The following is a 14,048-nucleotide window of genomic DNA, read 5'->3' as shown; positions in this document are numbered from 1 at the left end:
TTACTTTATGCTGAGCACAACTCCCAGTGAGCATGGCACAGAGGCACGGTGCACACACTTACCTGAAAGCATTACATTGGGTTTAGTTAGTATTGGAGGGGTGAGCATAAGCCAAGCACCAAGTGCTGCCATCATCTCTTTTCTAATCACCTAGATCAGGGATGGGGAACCTCAGGCCTGGGGGCCATATAAGGCCCCGGAATCATTTGGTCCGGCCCTCAGAGCTTTTTTCTGCTCGCCTCATCTGGCTAGCAGGTGCCTAGAATGGCACCCTACAGCCAGAATCTGTCCTGAGGACGCTTCAGACGGTCACACTGCTGCTCTTACAGCTCCCCGGAGCATCCTCAGGATGCTCTGGGCATTGCTGTAATCACCGGCGATTGTGTTATCTCCCCCTTGTGTGACATCACACGGAAGGGGCGTGGCCTGCACCGGCCCGCGAATAATGTTATATATATCAAAATGGCCCTCTGCAGAAAAAAGGTTCCCACCCCTGACCTAGATGGAACTTTTTTAAAATTTATAGGGCATTTCTGGTACCTCTTTCCCGTGATCTCACCGTGGGCTGAAGCGATTATTATTATCTTGATTCACTAGGAGCCACAAAGAGCCTCACGCCTCAGGCACAGGTAGACTAGTAGAACAGTATGGAAAATACGGCCACTCTCATCAATAGCTGCTTCTTACAGGATGATGCTCGAGTGGGCGACGAGTTTATGCGCCAGATTGAGTCGGTGGCGGCTTATATTCCCTACATGACATGTCCTGGGAACCATGAAGAGGCATAGTGAGTATTAGTACTTGGATAATTACTCCTGTAATGTAAATTGTTCAACATTTGCTGAACAATGTTATGGACACCACAAACTGAATCGGTATAATCCCGGCACCTCTAATGTATAACGTGCGGTACAGTGTTTAAGTGTCCCAATAAAAGGTGAAGTGGCTGTTCATAATTTCCATATCAAACCTGATCACATTATCCTGCAGTCCTCATGTATGCGCACAACTCAGACTGTAATTATATAATGTCATTGTTTTGAGGAACTTGCATGGTGGATAACTTGGCACTTGTCATTGCAATTAAGTTCTGCATACAAGTCACAGATATAATGGTATCGGGTACTCAGGGCCTGATTCAGACCCGCTCGCAATTGCTTGAGCGCTCGCAAGCGGGTTGATGGAGGGCTCTGCGCATGCGCAGCGGCCAAACCGCGCGTGCGCAAGCCCCGGAGCGAGAGAGGAATTCTCTCACTCCGTGGCTCACTACCAAAGGGGCGGCTGTCGATGTTGATCGACAGCTTGCCCCGTTTTGTAGGCGTGGCGGGGGGGTGGCTTCACAAACGGAGGCGTTCCCAAGCAAACGCCTGCCGTTTGTGGGTGGCCCCACTGAGATCACCAGTGATGTCAGTGGGAGAGCTTCCGGCTCTATTAGAGCCGGAAGCTCTCTGGGGCTTGCGGCCACGAGACCCTACCACAAGGGTCTCGTCGCAAGCCCCGATGGTCTTGACCATCGCAACCATCATCCTGGCCGCTCGCAATAGCTGTGGGTGGTCACCCACAGCTAAGCGAGCGTCCAGGAGGCTGCACAAAAAAAATAAAAAAACGCCTTGATTCAGAGCGAGCGCTCTTTCAGAGCGTCCCTCTCTGAATCAGGCCCACCGTCATTACAGTTATTACCTTTTTCCCCTCCTCTCTTATTTTTTAGTAACTTCTCCAATTACCGTAACCGTTTTACCATGCCGGGAAATACAGAGGGTCTGTGGTACAGGTGAGTGGATGTATATGTTGGTACCCTATAAAATTACCCATTTGAGGTAGGTGCCATTAATATGCCCATATTTCTGCAGCTGGGATCTAGGACCTGCTCATATCATATCATTCTCCACGGAGGTGTATTTCTACCTGAAATATGGCCGAGAGCTGGTGGGGCAGCAGTATGCATGGTTGCAGAAAGACCTTCAGGTGAGATGGCCTCCAAGTCTGATTATATAAAACTGTGTTCAGCATAAGGGTTATCCTTAATAAATGGTCTGTTTAGGATACTGAAAGGTTGATTGTACTGTAGAAAAGAAAAAAAATATCCAAGCCTTGAATAAAATCTCTAAAAAGGAAGGAGACATAAAAAAATCTTTCTATATTAATTAATCATCCTGTCATATAGAAAAATCGACGCTTCCTAAACACGAACAAAATAGTAGAATCTAAAATGAACCAGCGCTATATAATAATATGGCAGGATTCAACCAATGAAAGAGATTGACATCTGTATAATTTCATTAGGTCTGTCCCATATCCTGAATGTGCGCTGGCTCCACTGTAAGGGAGACAGGACTGCAAGCTGGGGGCGGAACGGAAGGAGGGTCTTGCGGGGCAGAGTAGGGGGGAGGGCGGGTGTCGGACAGGACATAGCACATCGGGGGTGGGGGTTGAAGAGGGTAGGACGAGGGGCAGTCAGAGTTGGAGTCGGGGGCGGACAGGGGGGGCAGAATGAGGTGTCCGTATACTAGTACAATGAATATTAATCACAGATATGTAAACGCTACAGTACAATTGTATAGTAGCGAAGTAGCTGTAGGTGGCGGCAGCCGCGGAAGCCTCACTTACTGCCTTATGCTAGTGCGAGTATCTGATCAACTAATAGGGGTGTCGCTTTGATACCACACGTCCCAAAATCCCTATTTCACAGAAATCTAGATCTGGCCTGTTTGCTTCCGACTCGTAATAGGTAGGGATGTGCAGGCTCGGATAGGTTCGAGTTTGCACGTTGAGTTCGGATTTTTCCCTCCAAAAAAACGGAACTCAGAAAGAGGCTAAACGTAATCTTACATGGACGAACATCATCATTCCTGGACAAAAGTCCAGGAATGATGATGTTCGTCCATGTAAGATGACGTTTAGCCTCTTTCTGAGTTCCGTTTTTTTGGAGGGAAAAATCCGAACTCAACGTGCAAACTCGAACCTATCCGAGCCTGCACATCCCTAGTAATAGGACGTAATCTGCGCATGTGACGTAATCTGCGCATGTGCTGTATGCAGGTATTCCTTGTTTGTGTATGTGATCAAAAATCTGTAAGACTCAAAATCAGCCCCTTAGGGTGATCAAAAAATACATTATATGAAAAGAAATGAACCATAATGTACCACTAATCATATTATTATTATCATTTATTTATATGGTGCCACAAGTGTTCCGCGGCGCCTTACAAAGTACATAAACAAGTTGTATACAAGCGACTTACAGTACAATACAATACAGGACCAGGACATGGATAATATATTAACGATACTAACTTTAAACCTCTGAACAATCCTGTCTATACCTTCTAAACCTTTATACGCTCCTGCCTATACCTTCTAAGTTGACGCTATTTGCGTACGCAGTCATACAGTAAAATAAAAACCTTCAGACATTGAAATGTGTTTCCAACGCACAAAGTGTAATATTCAACATGAAAACAGTAGGTTACACGCTGTGATCTAAAGACAATTTAGCGCAAAGAAATTATACAGACCCAAGGTACAGTTATACATACACACGCGCACTGGGACCAGTTACCGGCATCCATAAGAAACCGCCATCAACAGCATCAGCATGAAGACTACAGATTGGAGTCGGTACGCACATTTATACTCTTACAGGGATAAGCAACACAATAGAAGAGTGTGGCATGGTTCCATTGGTTTCCAGTATGCGTGCATCTGTTACAGGATATTTAACAGGTTGATTCAAATGGACACAGATCAGCCTCCGACAGCCTTTTGTCTCCTTTTTCCGCCGCATGCAAATCTAAGCTGTTAATATTACAAAGTACATTTTAGTGTTTTAACTCTCTACAGTCCATAAGTTGAGAATGCATGTTGCGATCTTCTCACCGATGAAACCGGAAAGCTGTTGAGACAGAGTAGATCAGTACAACACCAAATACGGTTTGCTTATCATGTACTAAACCTTAGTTGCAGAAAACAGTCATTTCTTTACATGCTGGCATTGTGACTGGATTGAATAATAATAACCCTTTTGCGCTACGGAACTATTGCTTTAAGTGTATGTATGCAAGGGAGAACGACACTAAATAGCGTTGTGCGTCTGGGGGTCTGTGGGGTACTTAGCGAGCAACACTAGGCTGGAAAGGTATCTCTGAGTGTATGGGACTAAGTCGGTATTGGTTGTGTAGGGATCGTTATTTAAAAAGCTGAACGTGCTAATAATTAGCTATTTTGCGTTGTGCACTGTTTAACATCGCGTGTATGTGTTAATGTGAATGCAGGGAAAACACCACTAATTTGCTACTTGTCAGTGCTGTTCATATTTAAGTCTGTGGTGATTTTAATGTGTTGGAATGTCATTTTTATGTATGTCAGACACCGTCGGTATGTGTTTGGGGAAAATTGTTAAAAAGCTGGCCGTGCTACTTATTAGCAATTTTTGCGTTGTGTTTTGTGTACTATGTGGTTTTGACAAAATGGCACTGTGTGACCTATTTCTAAGATGGAGTATTGTCGCCATTCGCAAGATGGCGTAGTTCCAATCTAATTTTAAACTGATTCTGTCTCAGCCAATTATCCAGCTTCGACAATATATTGCTACATTAGCGACCATAACACCCAAATTAGCAACAGAGCATAAGCAACCAAGTGTTAGGTGCCCTAGTGGGGAGTAAGGAGTAGATGAAAGTAAAGTAAAGAGAAGCACATGAGGGTAGAGGGCCTTGCTCATAAGAGCTAACATTCTAATCATAGTGGAATAGCACGATCCTGGATATAAAGGAGGCTATGTGAGCTAAATGAGAGCCCTAATTAATTACCTCCAATGTCCCCACAAAGGTAAAATATCTTTCCACAAAGAACAGACTATTCTAATATTATTTGGTGAAACAGTGAAAGCCTCATCTATATAACAGACGCATTTTGTGTCACGCAACATTCTAAGAAAGAGCCTCCTGGATAAACTCTCCCAATGAGTCAAAATGCGTTGGTGATTACCGAAGATATTCCTTAACTCTCTTGGATAATTTAAGACATAAATGAAACAAAACCTAGCAGTAATTAGGTATAATATGGAAAAGTTTATAAGAATAAAGCAGAGCGATTCTACGTTGTTAACATGTTGTACGTTGAACAGACTTTTTCAGGTGGTTCCCCAAACCCACAAATCTAGGCACATACTGATTTTTGGATAGCAGTTCTTCCAAGAAATGTAAATATATAGTTTAGAAATGATCAGTAATATAATATTGTTAGGGTGGACATCCTCTTTCATCTATTATACATGACTTCAGACTTTTCTCTCCTACAGGAAGCCACCAGCCAGGCTCGTCGTTCTGACCGTCCTTGGATCATCACAATGGGACACCGCCCCATGTACTGCACCAATTTCGATGGTGATGACTGTGTGAAACGTGACAGCACGGTGAGAATAACATATATATATCCAAAAGAACACAGCACTCCACAGGCTCCATACAAATGTCACATAGCAGTGTCTTTATTGTCTACGTTTCAGGGCATCCGCCCTTTCATCAGGACACACTCACATACACTCACAAATGTGTGTCCTGACGAAAGGACATTAGCACCTGGGCCAGTTGCACGCTGAGTGCCGGCAGTTTTGGGACTGTATATAGATATATATATATAGATGTGCAGGCAGGTGAAAAAAGGGAGGTGGTTGGTGAAGCTGAGCAAAAATGAAGATGACATGAATGAGAAAGATATGATTGGGCAACGAAAAAAATAATTTCCCGGGTTGGAAGGGTTATGAGAGAGGACACAACAGACAATAAGACCACAGAAGGTTATTACTGTAAAAGCCTTGGCCAGGATTGTAACAGGGAAGGGACATGACGGCGTGCAAGAAGGGGCGGGGCCAGCAGCTCCAGTAAGCGCAGCGCTGACCAGTCGTCCTGAAGACACCTGGTGGGCTGCACAGACTGCAGTATGCCCGTCTAGAGCATCCACAGGTCACTCCGGACAAGACTGCACAAACAATCCTGGCTGTAGGGTGTCGTTCCAGGGACCCTTTTAGCCAGAAGTAAGTACTGAGACCCTATGAGCTCTATCTGCTCTGTTTAATGTAAAATCCTCTCCCTCCTTCTCCCCCATCTGTCTTCCCATGACATGCTGAGATCTGTGAGCCTGTCTATGACTGGCACTCAAGAAATGTTCATAAATATTATTATTATTATTATCCTTTATTTATATGGCGCCACAAGTGTTCCACAGCGCCTTACATAGTACATAAAACTAATAAGTGAACAAAAAAAACAAGTAACTTACAGTACAGTGAAAGACGTTGTATACATTGCTGCAATAGTGATTAAAACACTCACAATAAGCAGCAGGGAGTTGGCAGAGACGTGTTAGGTGCCCTTATGGGGAGTAAGGAGTAGAAGAAAGTGTAAGGAGAAGCACATGAGGGAAGAGGATTTGATGATTTAATGACATATTGTGTCTCTCGTAAGTGGCCTCAACTCGATGTGTAATTATATTGGTGACTTGTTACAGACACGGACAGGGCTACCTGGAGGACAATATCCATTGGAGGAGTTATTCTTTAAATATGGTATGTCTATACGTATGCAAATAGATGATTTACCTAGATACTTTGAAAAATCTGAAAATAACAGTGAGAGAGAAATAGTCCTCGGACCTCTGGGTCTTATTCAGACCCGCGCGGAAGCGCCTATGCACTCGCAAGCGGGTCGATGTTGAGGCCCTGCGCACGCGCAGCGGCCGCTCTGCGTGTGCGCAAGCCCCGGAGGGAGAGAGAAATTCTCTCACTCCGAGGCTCACTACAAAAGGGGCGGCTGCCGATGGTGATCGACAGCTCGCACCGTTTTGTAGGCGGGGTGGGGGGGTGGCTTCACAAACGGAGGCGTTCCCGACGGAACGCCTGCCGTTTGGGGGCGACCCCACTGACATCACTCGTGAAGTCAGTGGTGAGCTTCCGGCTCTAATAGAGCCGAAAGCTCACTGGGGCTTGCGGTAGACGAGACCCTACCACAAGGGTCTCGTCGCAAGCCCCGATGGTCGCGATGGTCTTGACCATCGCGACCATCAACCTGGCCGCTCACTAAAGTTGTGGGTGGCCACCCACAGCCTAGCGAGCGGCCAGAAAGCCGGCTCTGAACATAGAAGCGGCTGCCGCACTTGGCGAGCGGCTCTGAATGAGGTCCTCTGTGTATGTAAATAGTGCATATACTGCATTTTGTTATGCTATTATAATGCACCAGTGAATAAGGGAAGTCATTATTCATTTGTAATGTGTTTTTTTTTCTGTAAAATATGCCCCTAGTACAATACAACTGAGCTATAACTAATATTCCCAAGCATGCCGGCTTCAGGAACTTGTCAGAACTTGCTTGGAATAAGGCTGTGGTTAGTAAAAGTGAGCAATGCTTATAAGCCCACTGAGCCAATGGGAGAATTAAATGGAAAATTACAGGGGGGAAATAAATTATACTTGGGGCCAGATTCAATTAGCATTGAAGCTTTAATTAGCCTGGAAGCAGTGCCTGGGGCTATTCAATTGCAGCTCACGATTAGCCCTCAGACTACATTTAACGCAGACTTGTGTTTCCCCCATCCTGAGGCTCAAACAGAAATCTGTGGTAAGTAGGGCTTTCTGCCCTTATCGCAGCCACTGCAAATGCGTTAGCCCACAGCTCCAGGCGTTAATCCCAGAATCTAAGGGTTAACACAGTGTATTTACAGAGCAAGGAAAAGTAGCCTCTGACTTTTATGCTCCGGGCATAATAGTCAGGGTCTCCTAGCCCTTTTCCTCGCACAGTAGGTATCAAGCCAAATGGAATCCAGCTCTTAGTCAGCAATAACATTATGCCTTACCAGTTACCGTAACATATTTCCATGTTACTAATACCCCTTTTACACCAGAGCAAAAACCAGGGTTTTTGCTGGGTCTACCTAGGTCGCAGCTCAGTGTAAAGGGTCCCTGAAAAATAACTTGGGTCAAGTTACCCGGCGATCCAACCCAGGTAGCTACCAGAGTCAGACTCAGGATGGACCTGGGTAATGGTGCAGTGTAAACGGCGCAACCCGGGTTATCTGACCTGGGTCATGCCTAAAATGAGCTGATTGGTGGTTGTGGATCAGTCACCTCCCACTTTTTATGACCTCACAAGTTTAGCAGGGCAGACCCAGGTTCAGTGTGAAAATAACCCAGATCAATGGTGCTGTGTAAATGGTGTCTGACCTGGGTTGGACCCACGTCTGAAAACTCAGATCGGACCCGGGTTTTTGCTGGAAAAGATGTATAACTGATCTGCTGAGACTGGCCATTTGGAACTATTACATACTAGCAATCATCTATGCTAGAGCAGGAAATGGACATATAACCTATTCCACACGTCTTTTCTCAGGGGTGGACCTGGAGATCTGGGCACATGAGCATTCCTATGAGCGTCTGTGGCCCGTATACAACTGTACGGTGAGTCCTCCAAAACCGCCACACAGTATCCTATTATATTACTGCTCGTCATCAGAATGCAATACCATAAGATCTGTATCTGCTTCATGAGGAATGTTTAATGATCTATAATTTGTAGAGGAGCCCTCGGACAGTAAGGAGCATTCCGTGGTTTCTTCAGATGAGTAGAGAATTCTCACTTAGATCTTTCTTGCAGGTTTATAATGGATCTGCTGAGGCTCCATATACCAATCCCCAGGCTCCAGTCCACATAACCACAGGATCTGCGGTGAGAGAAACTTTGCGGGTTGCTACTTGTCTCATTATCACTGTGTGGGTTATATAATGACAAGGCCGCTTTCTAGATCACAGGAACATAAATGTACTGTGTGTTCTTAGAGTTCTTTGCTGATTAAGTACATTTCTTAGCGTTATATGCCAATTAATTAAATTTCTAAAGGTATATGCTAAATAGTTACAGTCCCTCGAGTACTATGCTGAGTAATTGCAGCTCCTAGAGTTCTATGCTGGATAATTATAGCTCCTAGAGGTCTATGCTGAGTAATTACAGCTCCTAGGGTTCTATGCTGAGTAATTACAGCCCACTAGAGTTCTATGCTGAGTAATTACAGCTCCTATAGTTCTATGCTGAGTAATTACAGCTCCTAGGGTTCTACGCTGAGTAATTACAGCTCCTAGGGTTCTATGCTGAGTAATTACAGCTCCTAGGGTTCTATGCTGAGTAATTACAGCTCCTAGGGTTCTATGCTGAGCAATTACAGCTCCTAGGGTTCTATGCTGAGCAATTACAGCTCCTAGGGTTCTACGCTGAGTAATTACAGCTCCTAGGGTTCTACGCTGAGCAATTACAGCTCCTAGGGTTCTATGCTGAGTAATTACAGCTCCTAGGGTTCTATGCTGAGCAATTACAGCTCCTAGGGTTCTATGCTGAGTAATTACAGCCCACTAGAGTTCTGTGCTGAGTAATTATAGCTCCTAGGGTTTTATGCCAATTATTACAGTTTCTAAAGTGCTTGCTGAGTAATTACAGAACCTTAAAGAGGTTCTATGCTGCGTTATTGCAGCTCCTAGGGTTCTATGTTGAGTAACTATAGCATTCTATACTGAGTAAATACATATCCTAGGGTTCTATGCTGGATAATTACAGCTCCTATAGTTCTATACTGAGTAATTACAGCTCCTAGGTTCTATGCTGAGTAATTACAGCTCCTATAGTTCAATGCTGAGTAATTACAGCTTCTAGGGTTCGTTCTATGCTGAGTAATTACAGCTCCTAGAGTTCTATGCCAATTATTACAGTTTCTGGAGTGCTTTGCTGAGTAATTACAGATCCTTGAGTTCTATGCTGCGTTATTGCAGCTCCTAGGGTTCTATGTTGAGTAACTACTGCTCCTAGCGTTCTATGCTGAGTAAATACATATCTTAGGGTTCTATCCTGGATAATTACAGCTCCTATAGTTCTATACTGAGTAATTACAGCTCCTATGGTTCTATGCTTAGTAATTACAGCTCCTAGGGTTCTATGCTGAGTAATCACAGCTCCTAGAGTTCTATGCTGAGTAATTACAGCTCCTAGGGTTTTATGACAATTATTACAGTCTCTAGAGTGCTTTGCTGAGTAATTACAGATCCTTGAGTTCTATGCTGCGTTATTGCAGCCCCTAGGCTTCTCTGTTGAGTAACTACAGCTCCTAAAGTTCTATGCTGAGTAATTACAGCTCCTAGGGTTCTATGCTGGATAATTACAGTTCCTAAAGTTCTATGCTGAGTAATTACAGCTCCTAGAGTTCTATGCTGAGTAATTACAGATCCTAGGGTTCTGTGCTGGATAACTACAGCTAGTAAAGTTGTATGCTGGATAATTACAGTTCCTAAAGTTCTATGCTGAGTAATTACAGCTCCTAGAGTTCTATGCTGGATAACTACAGCTCCTAGAGTTCTATGCTGAGTAATTACAGATTCTAGAGTTCTATGCCAAGTAATTGCAGTTCCTAGAGTTCTTCTGTGCAGAATAATTACAGTTCCTAAAGGTCTTCTTGGCTGAGTAATTAATTAAAGTTGCTGAAGTTCTTCTTTTCTGGACAATAGTGCAGCTACAGATATCTGTCTGTTCCCCCATTAATACATAGGTGTATGTCAGAAAATTAGAATAAGCCTATCATTTTCGGTGTCCAGCAGATGTCTCTCTGTGATGGACGTATGTGAGTGGGTTCAGGTTAATCTCTTAGAAGCTCACAGCAAAAGACTGCTATGCTTATGTGATTTCCTATTTCAGGGCTGTAACGAGAGGCTGGACCCCTTCTTCCCACTGCACCAGATCTGGAGCGCAGTACGGATTGAAGATTATGGCTATACACGTATTCACATAGCGAACAAGACACACATCCACATCCAGCAGGTCTCAGATGATCAGGTGAGTGTATGCCTGGGGGGTGTATGCAGGCTAAGGGCCTGGGATGGGAAATTCCAGGCAGCTCTCAAGTGGCAATTTAAGATCACAAGTATACATTCCAATATACTGCAAAAAAAAATCATATTTCTCCCACAAAATAACTTATAATCTGCTTTTGTGTTGTCCCTAGGATGGTGAGATTGTTGATGATATATGGCTGATTAAGGACAAGCGGTGAATACACAGATTCTATATTTGGATCTTCTATAGCAGCACGTCCATAACATGCCCTGAGAAATAATTATTCCCTTATTTATACTACTCTGGAATGATCACATGATGCCTATGAATCTGCTGCTGGCCTCCATATGTTATCTGTTATCTGACTCGCTGTGGTAAACATGTCTATAAGTGCTATTGTGGGGAGTAATCACAGACAGACTGCGCTGCAGGCTACACGAGGCTCTGACATTGCAGGAGACTTGTCTTGCTATTGCTTTAAAGAACCTGAACGGTGATCTGTATTCTTGGCGAGAAGCGTCCATTAAAGCTGACACTCCCCCCATTGGGAAATCCACCGCTATACATTGCTTGTAGATCTCATTTATTGCTTCAAAGAACATGGTTAATGCCAAAAGTATGTGATCTGGGTAATACCCCCACGCTACCAATGAAGTAAAAAAAATTAGGATGTTACCATGGCAACCAAAGAGCAAATGAAAACTTCTGGATACACCATAAAATTGTAAAGTCCCACCTGCAGCACTATTAGTAGTATTTGTGAAGGCAGTATGCAACTATGGCTTAATTTAATAGTGGATCCATCCCTCCTCTAGGCCCACTGTCATTACTGATACAGCCTGCATAAAACCCTATTCTTATAGCATTGATACCTGGAGACACAAATGACAATGGCACTTGGGTGAATGGCCAAGGCAGCAAGGCTTGGACTGGCCAATTAACCTACCAGGAGGTCCTTTGATGGGCCCAAATCCTAAATGGGCCATGTGGTATTCTAAGGGTTCCCAAGTGCCCTGGTTTTCCCAGTATAGACAGCATTTTTGTCCACCCAAAATCTCACAATACCTATTTTCTCATTATTTAAATTCCTGGTGAACTAAAGTCACAGGGCATGCTGGAATATATTCTATTTTGCCTTATTCCTTAAAGGAACTATGGAGTGGATGTTATGGCCTGTGCAAACTTCAGCTCACATGGCTGTTTATTTTTTTATTTTAAAATTGTGGAACCCTTATGTATAGGAAAAAGATTTGAACGCTGTGTTTGAAACCTAATATATATCATATTAATTGTGCCTTATTAGCGCGCTCCTTTACCGAAGTTTCCTGATAGCCTAGGCCTTTGCGTTCTGGCACTGGTGTCGTCTTCTGATCTTCTGCAATATGTATATCTGCTAATCACGGGATTAATGGCCATACACTGTCAGATATGTAATAGATAATAGACTACCTCCTGATTGGTGCAGAAATGTTACTTATACTCCTTTTACACAGAACAAAAACCTGGGTTATTGCTGGGTCTACTTGGGTCACAGCTCAGTGTACAAGGGTCCCTGAAAAATAACCCGGGTTAAATGACCTGGCAATCTAACCAAGGTAGCTACCAGGGTTGGACCCAGGGTGGACCTGGGTAATGGTGCAGTGTAAACGGCGCAACCCTGGTTATCCAACCTGGGTCATGCCTAAAATTTGCTGATTGTTGGCTGTGGAGCAGTCACCTCCCACTTTTTATGACATTGCAAGTTTAGCAGGGCAGACCCAGGCTCAGTGTGAACGGGGCTGAACTGAGAATAATCCAGATCGATGGTGCTGTCTGGGTCGGAACCTTGACTGAAAACCCAGGTCAGACCCGGGTTTTTGGTGGAAAAGAGGTATGAGTTACCATGGCACCAAAGGTTCCTCCCTTTATTGACAGTTTTATATCCTGGGATGATTTGATTGAAATTACTTTTTTTTTGTTTAGTCCATGTAAGTGATTTTATATTGTTATTTCATTGGAGACCATTTTTTTTTGTTGTAACCGATCAGATAAAATATTTTATTTATTTTGTGAGCGTAAGAAAAATTACAATCTCAAATTAAATGTGCTTATCCGTGATTATACCCAATTACACAAAGCTCAGATATTTACCATAAAACGAACTCGTTCTCTTGTGTATAGCGCTACTAAATATTCATGCTGTACGCACAGCAATAGTGAGTGTCGTATACAAGGCGTGACGTGGTCTGGGAAAGACGGGGTGGAGTTTAATTGCAGAACTTTTTTGTTTTAATATTGATTTTTTGAAAAAAAAACTTTATTAACATGTAATTTGCTTTTATTTTTGTGGGGGAAATTTGTTTTTAATGTTTTTTAAACCTCTGGGAATAGTGTTGGGGATCTTCTCTGCACACTAACATTATTAGGTTGATTATTTTTGGGGATGTCAGCTACCGTCAGGAGAGTGCCAGCTGATAGGGCGAGTGAATTGTCTTTCAGCTTGTTTCAAAATGGCGATTTGCTGCAACTCCTGCAATTCACTATTAACAGATAAAGGTATTTTTCTCACAACGTCATACATATAAAATTAAACAGATTATTTATTTGAATTGACATGCACCCCTAAAATGTACATAAAACTGCCATCGTATACATGCCAATTACTATTTAATATCATGATGATTTGGTTATTTACCATAATAGCCCCAATTTTTGTTTTATTGGCACTGTATGTTTTGTAAATCATTTTCTTGAATAAAATGTGTATTCCATGTATAAAAGAGCTTTGACCTGCATGTGTTGCTTGATAAAACATTGATAGTTTTTGTTTTGTGTAACAAATTGGCCACTAGGTGGCACTGTACCTTTGGAGTCAATGGCAGATAATTCTATTCTGTTGAAAAATAAAGTGCAAACAATGGCCCTGATTAAGAGCTGGACGCTCTGACAGAGCGCTTGCTCTGAATCAGGGCCAGGCCAGTTTTTTTTTAGAACGGCCTCCTGGCCGCTCGCATAGCTGTGGGTGACCACCCACAGCTATAGCGAGCGTCCAGGAAGATGGTCTTGACCATCGCGACCATCGGGCTTGTGACGAGACCCTTGTGGTAGGGTCTCGTTGCTGCAAGCCCCAGAGAGATTTCGGCTCTAACAGAGCCGAAATCTCTCCCACTGACATCGGCCCCAAACGGAGGCGTTCACATGGGAACG

General features: G+C 43.6%; 1 protein-coding gene across 6 annotated transcripts in view; it reads left to right on the top strand.

Annotated features, from left to right (window-relative positions):
* The window catches only part of ACP7 (acid phosphatase 7, tartrate resistant (putative)), an 81,289-nt gene extending 67,682 nt beyond the window's left edge, over positions 1-13,607 (top strand). For all 6 annotated transcript variants that reach the window (XM_088477150.1, XM_088477151.1, XM_088477152.1 and 3 more), the window contains 9 exons: positions 690-787; positions 1,709-1,771; positions 1,851-1,965; positions 5,300-5,413; positions 6,508-6,565; positions 8,382-8,449; positions 8,646-8,717; positions 10,725-10,862; positions 11,032-13,607. In XM_088477150.1, the coding sequence (XP_088333276.1) occupies positions 690-787; positions 1,709-1,771; positions 1,851-1,965; positions 5,300-5,413; positions 6,508-6,565; positions 8,382-8,449; positions 8,646-8,717; positions 10,725-10,862; positions 11,032-11,079 (774 nt within the window). In that variant the 3' untranslated portion in view covers positions 11,080-13,607. The remainder of the gene's footprint in view (positions 1-689; positions 788-1,708; positions 1,772-1,850; positions 1,966-5,299; positions 5,414-6,507; positions 6,566-8,381; positions 8,450-8,645; positions 8,718-10,724; positions 10,863-11,031) is intronic.
* Positions 13,608-14,048: the final 441 nt, after the last annotated feature.

Source organism: Taudactylus pleione, unplaced genomic scaffold (genome assembly GCF_031769625.1).
Source record: "Taudactylus pleione unplaced genomic scaffold, aTauple2 ptg000199l, whole genome shotgun sequence".
In the NCBI taxonomy this organism is placed as follows: Eukaryota; Metazoa; Chordata; class Amphibia; order Anura; family Myobatrachidae; genus Taudactylus; species Taudactylus pleione.
This window is presented reverse-complemented; position numbering and strand designations above follow the sequence as displayed.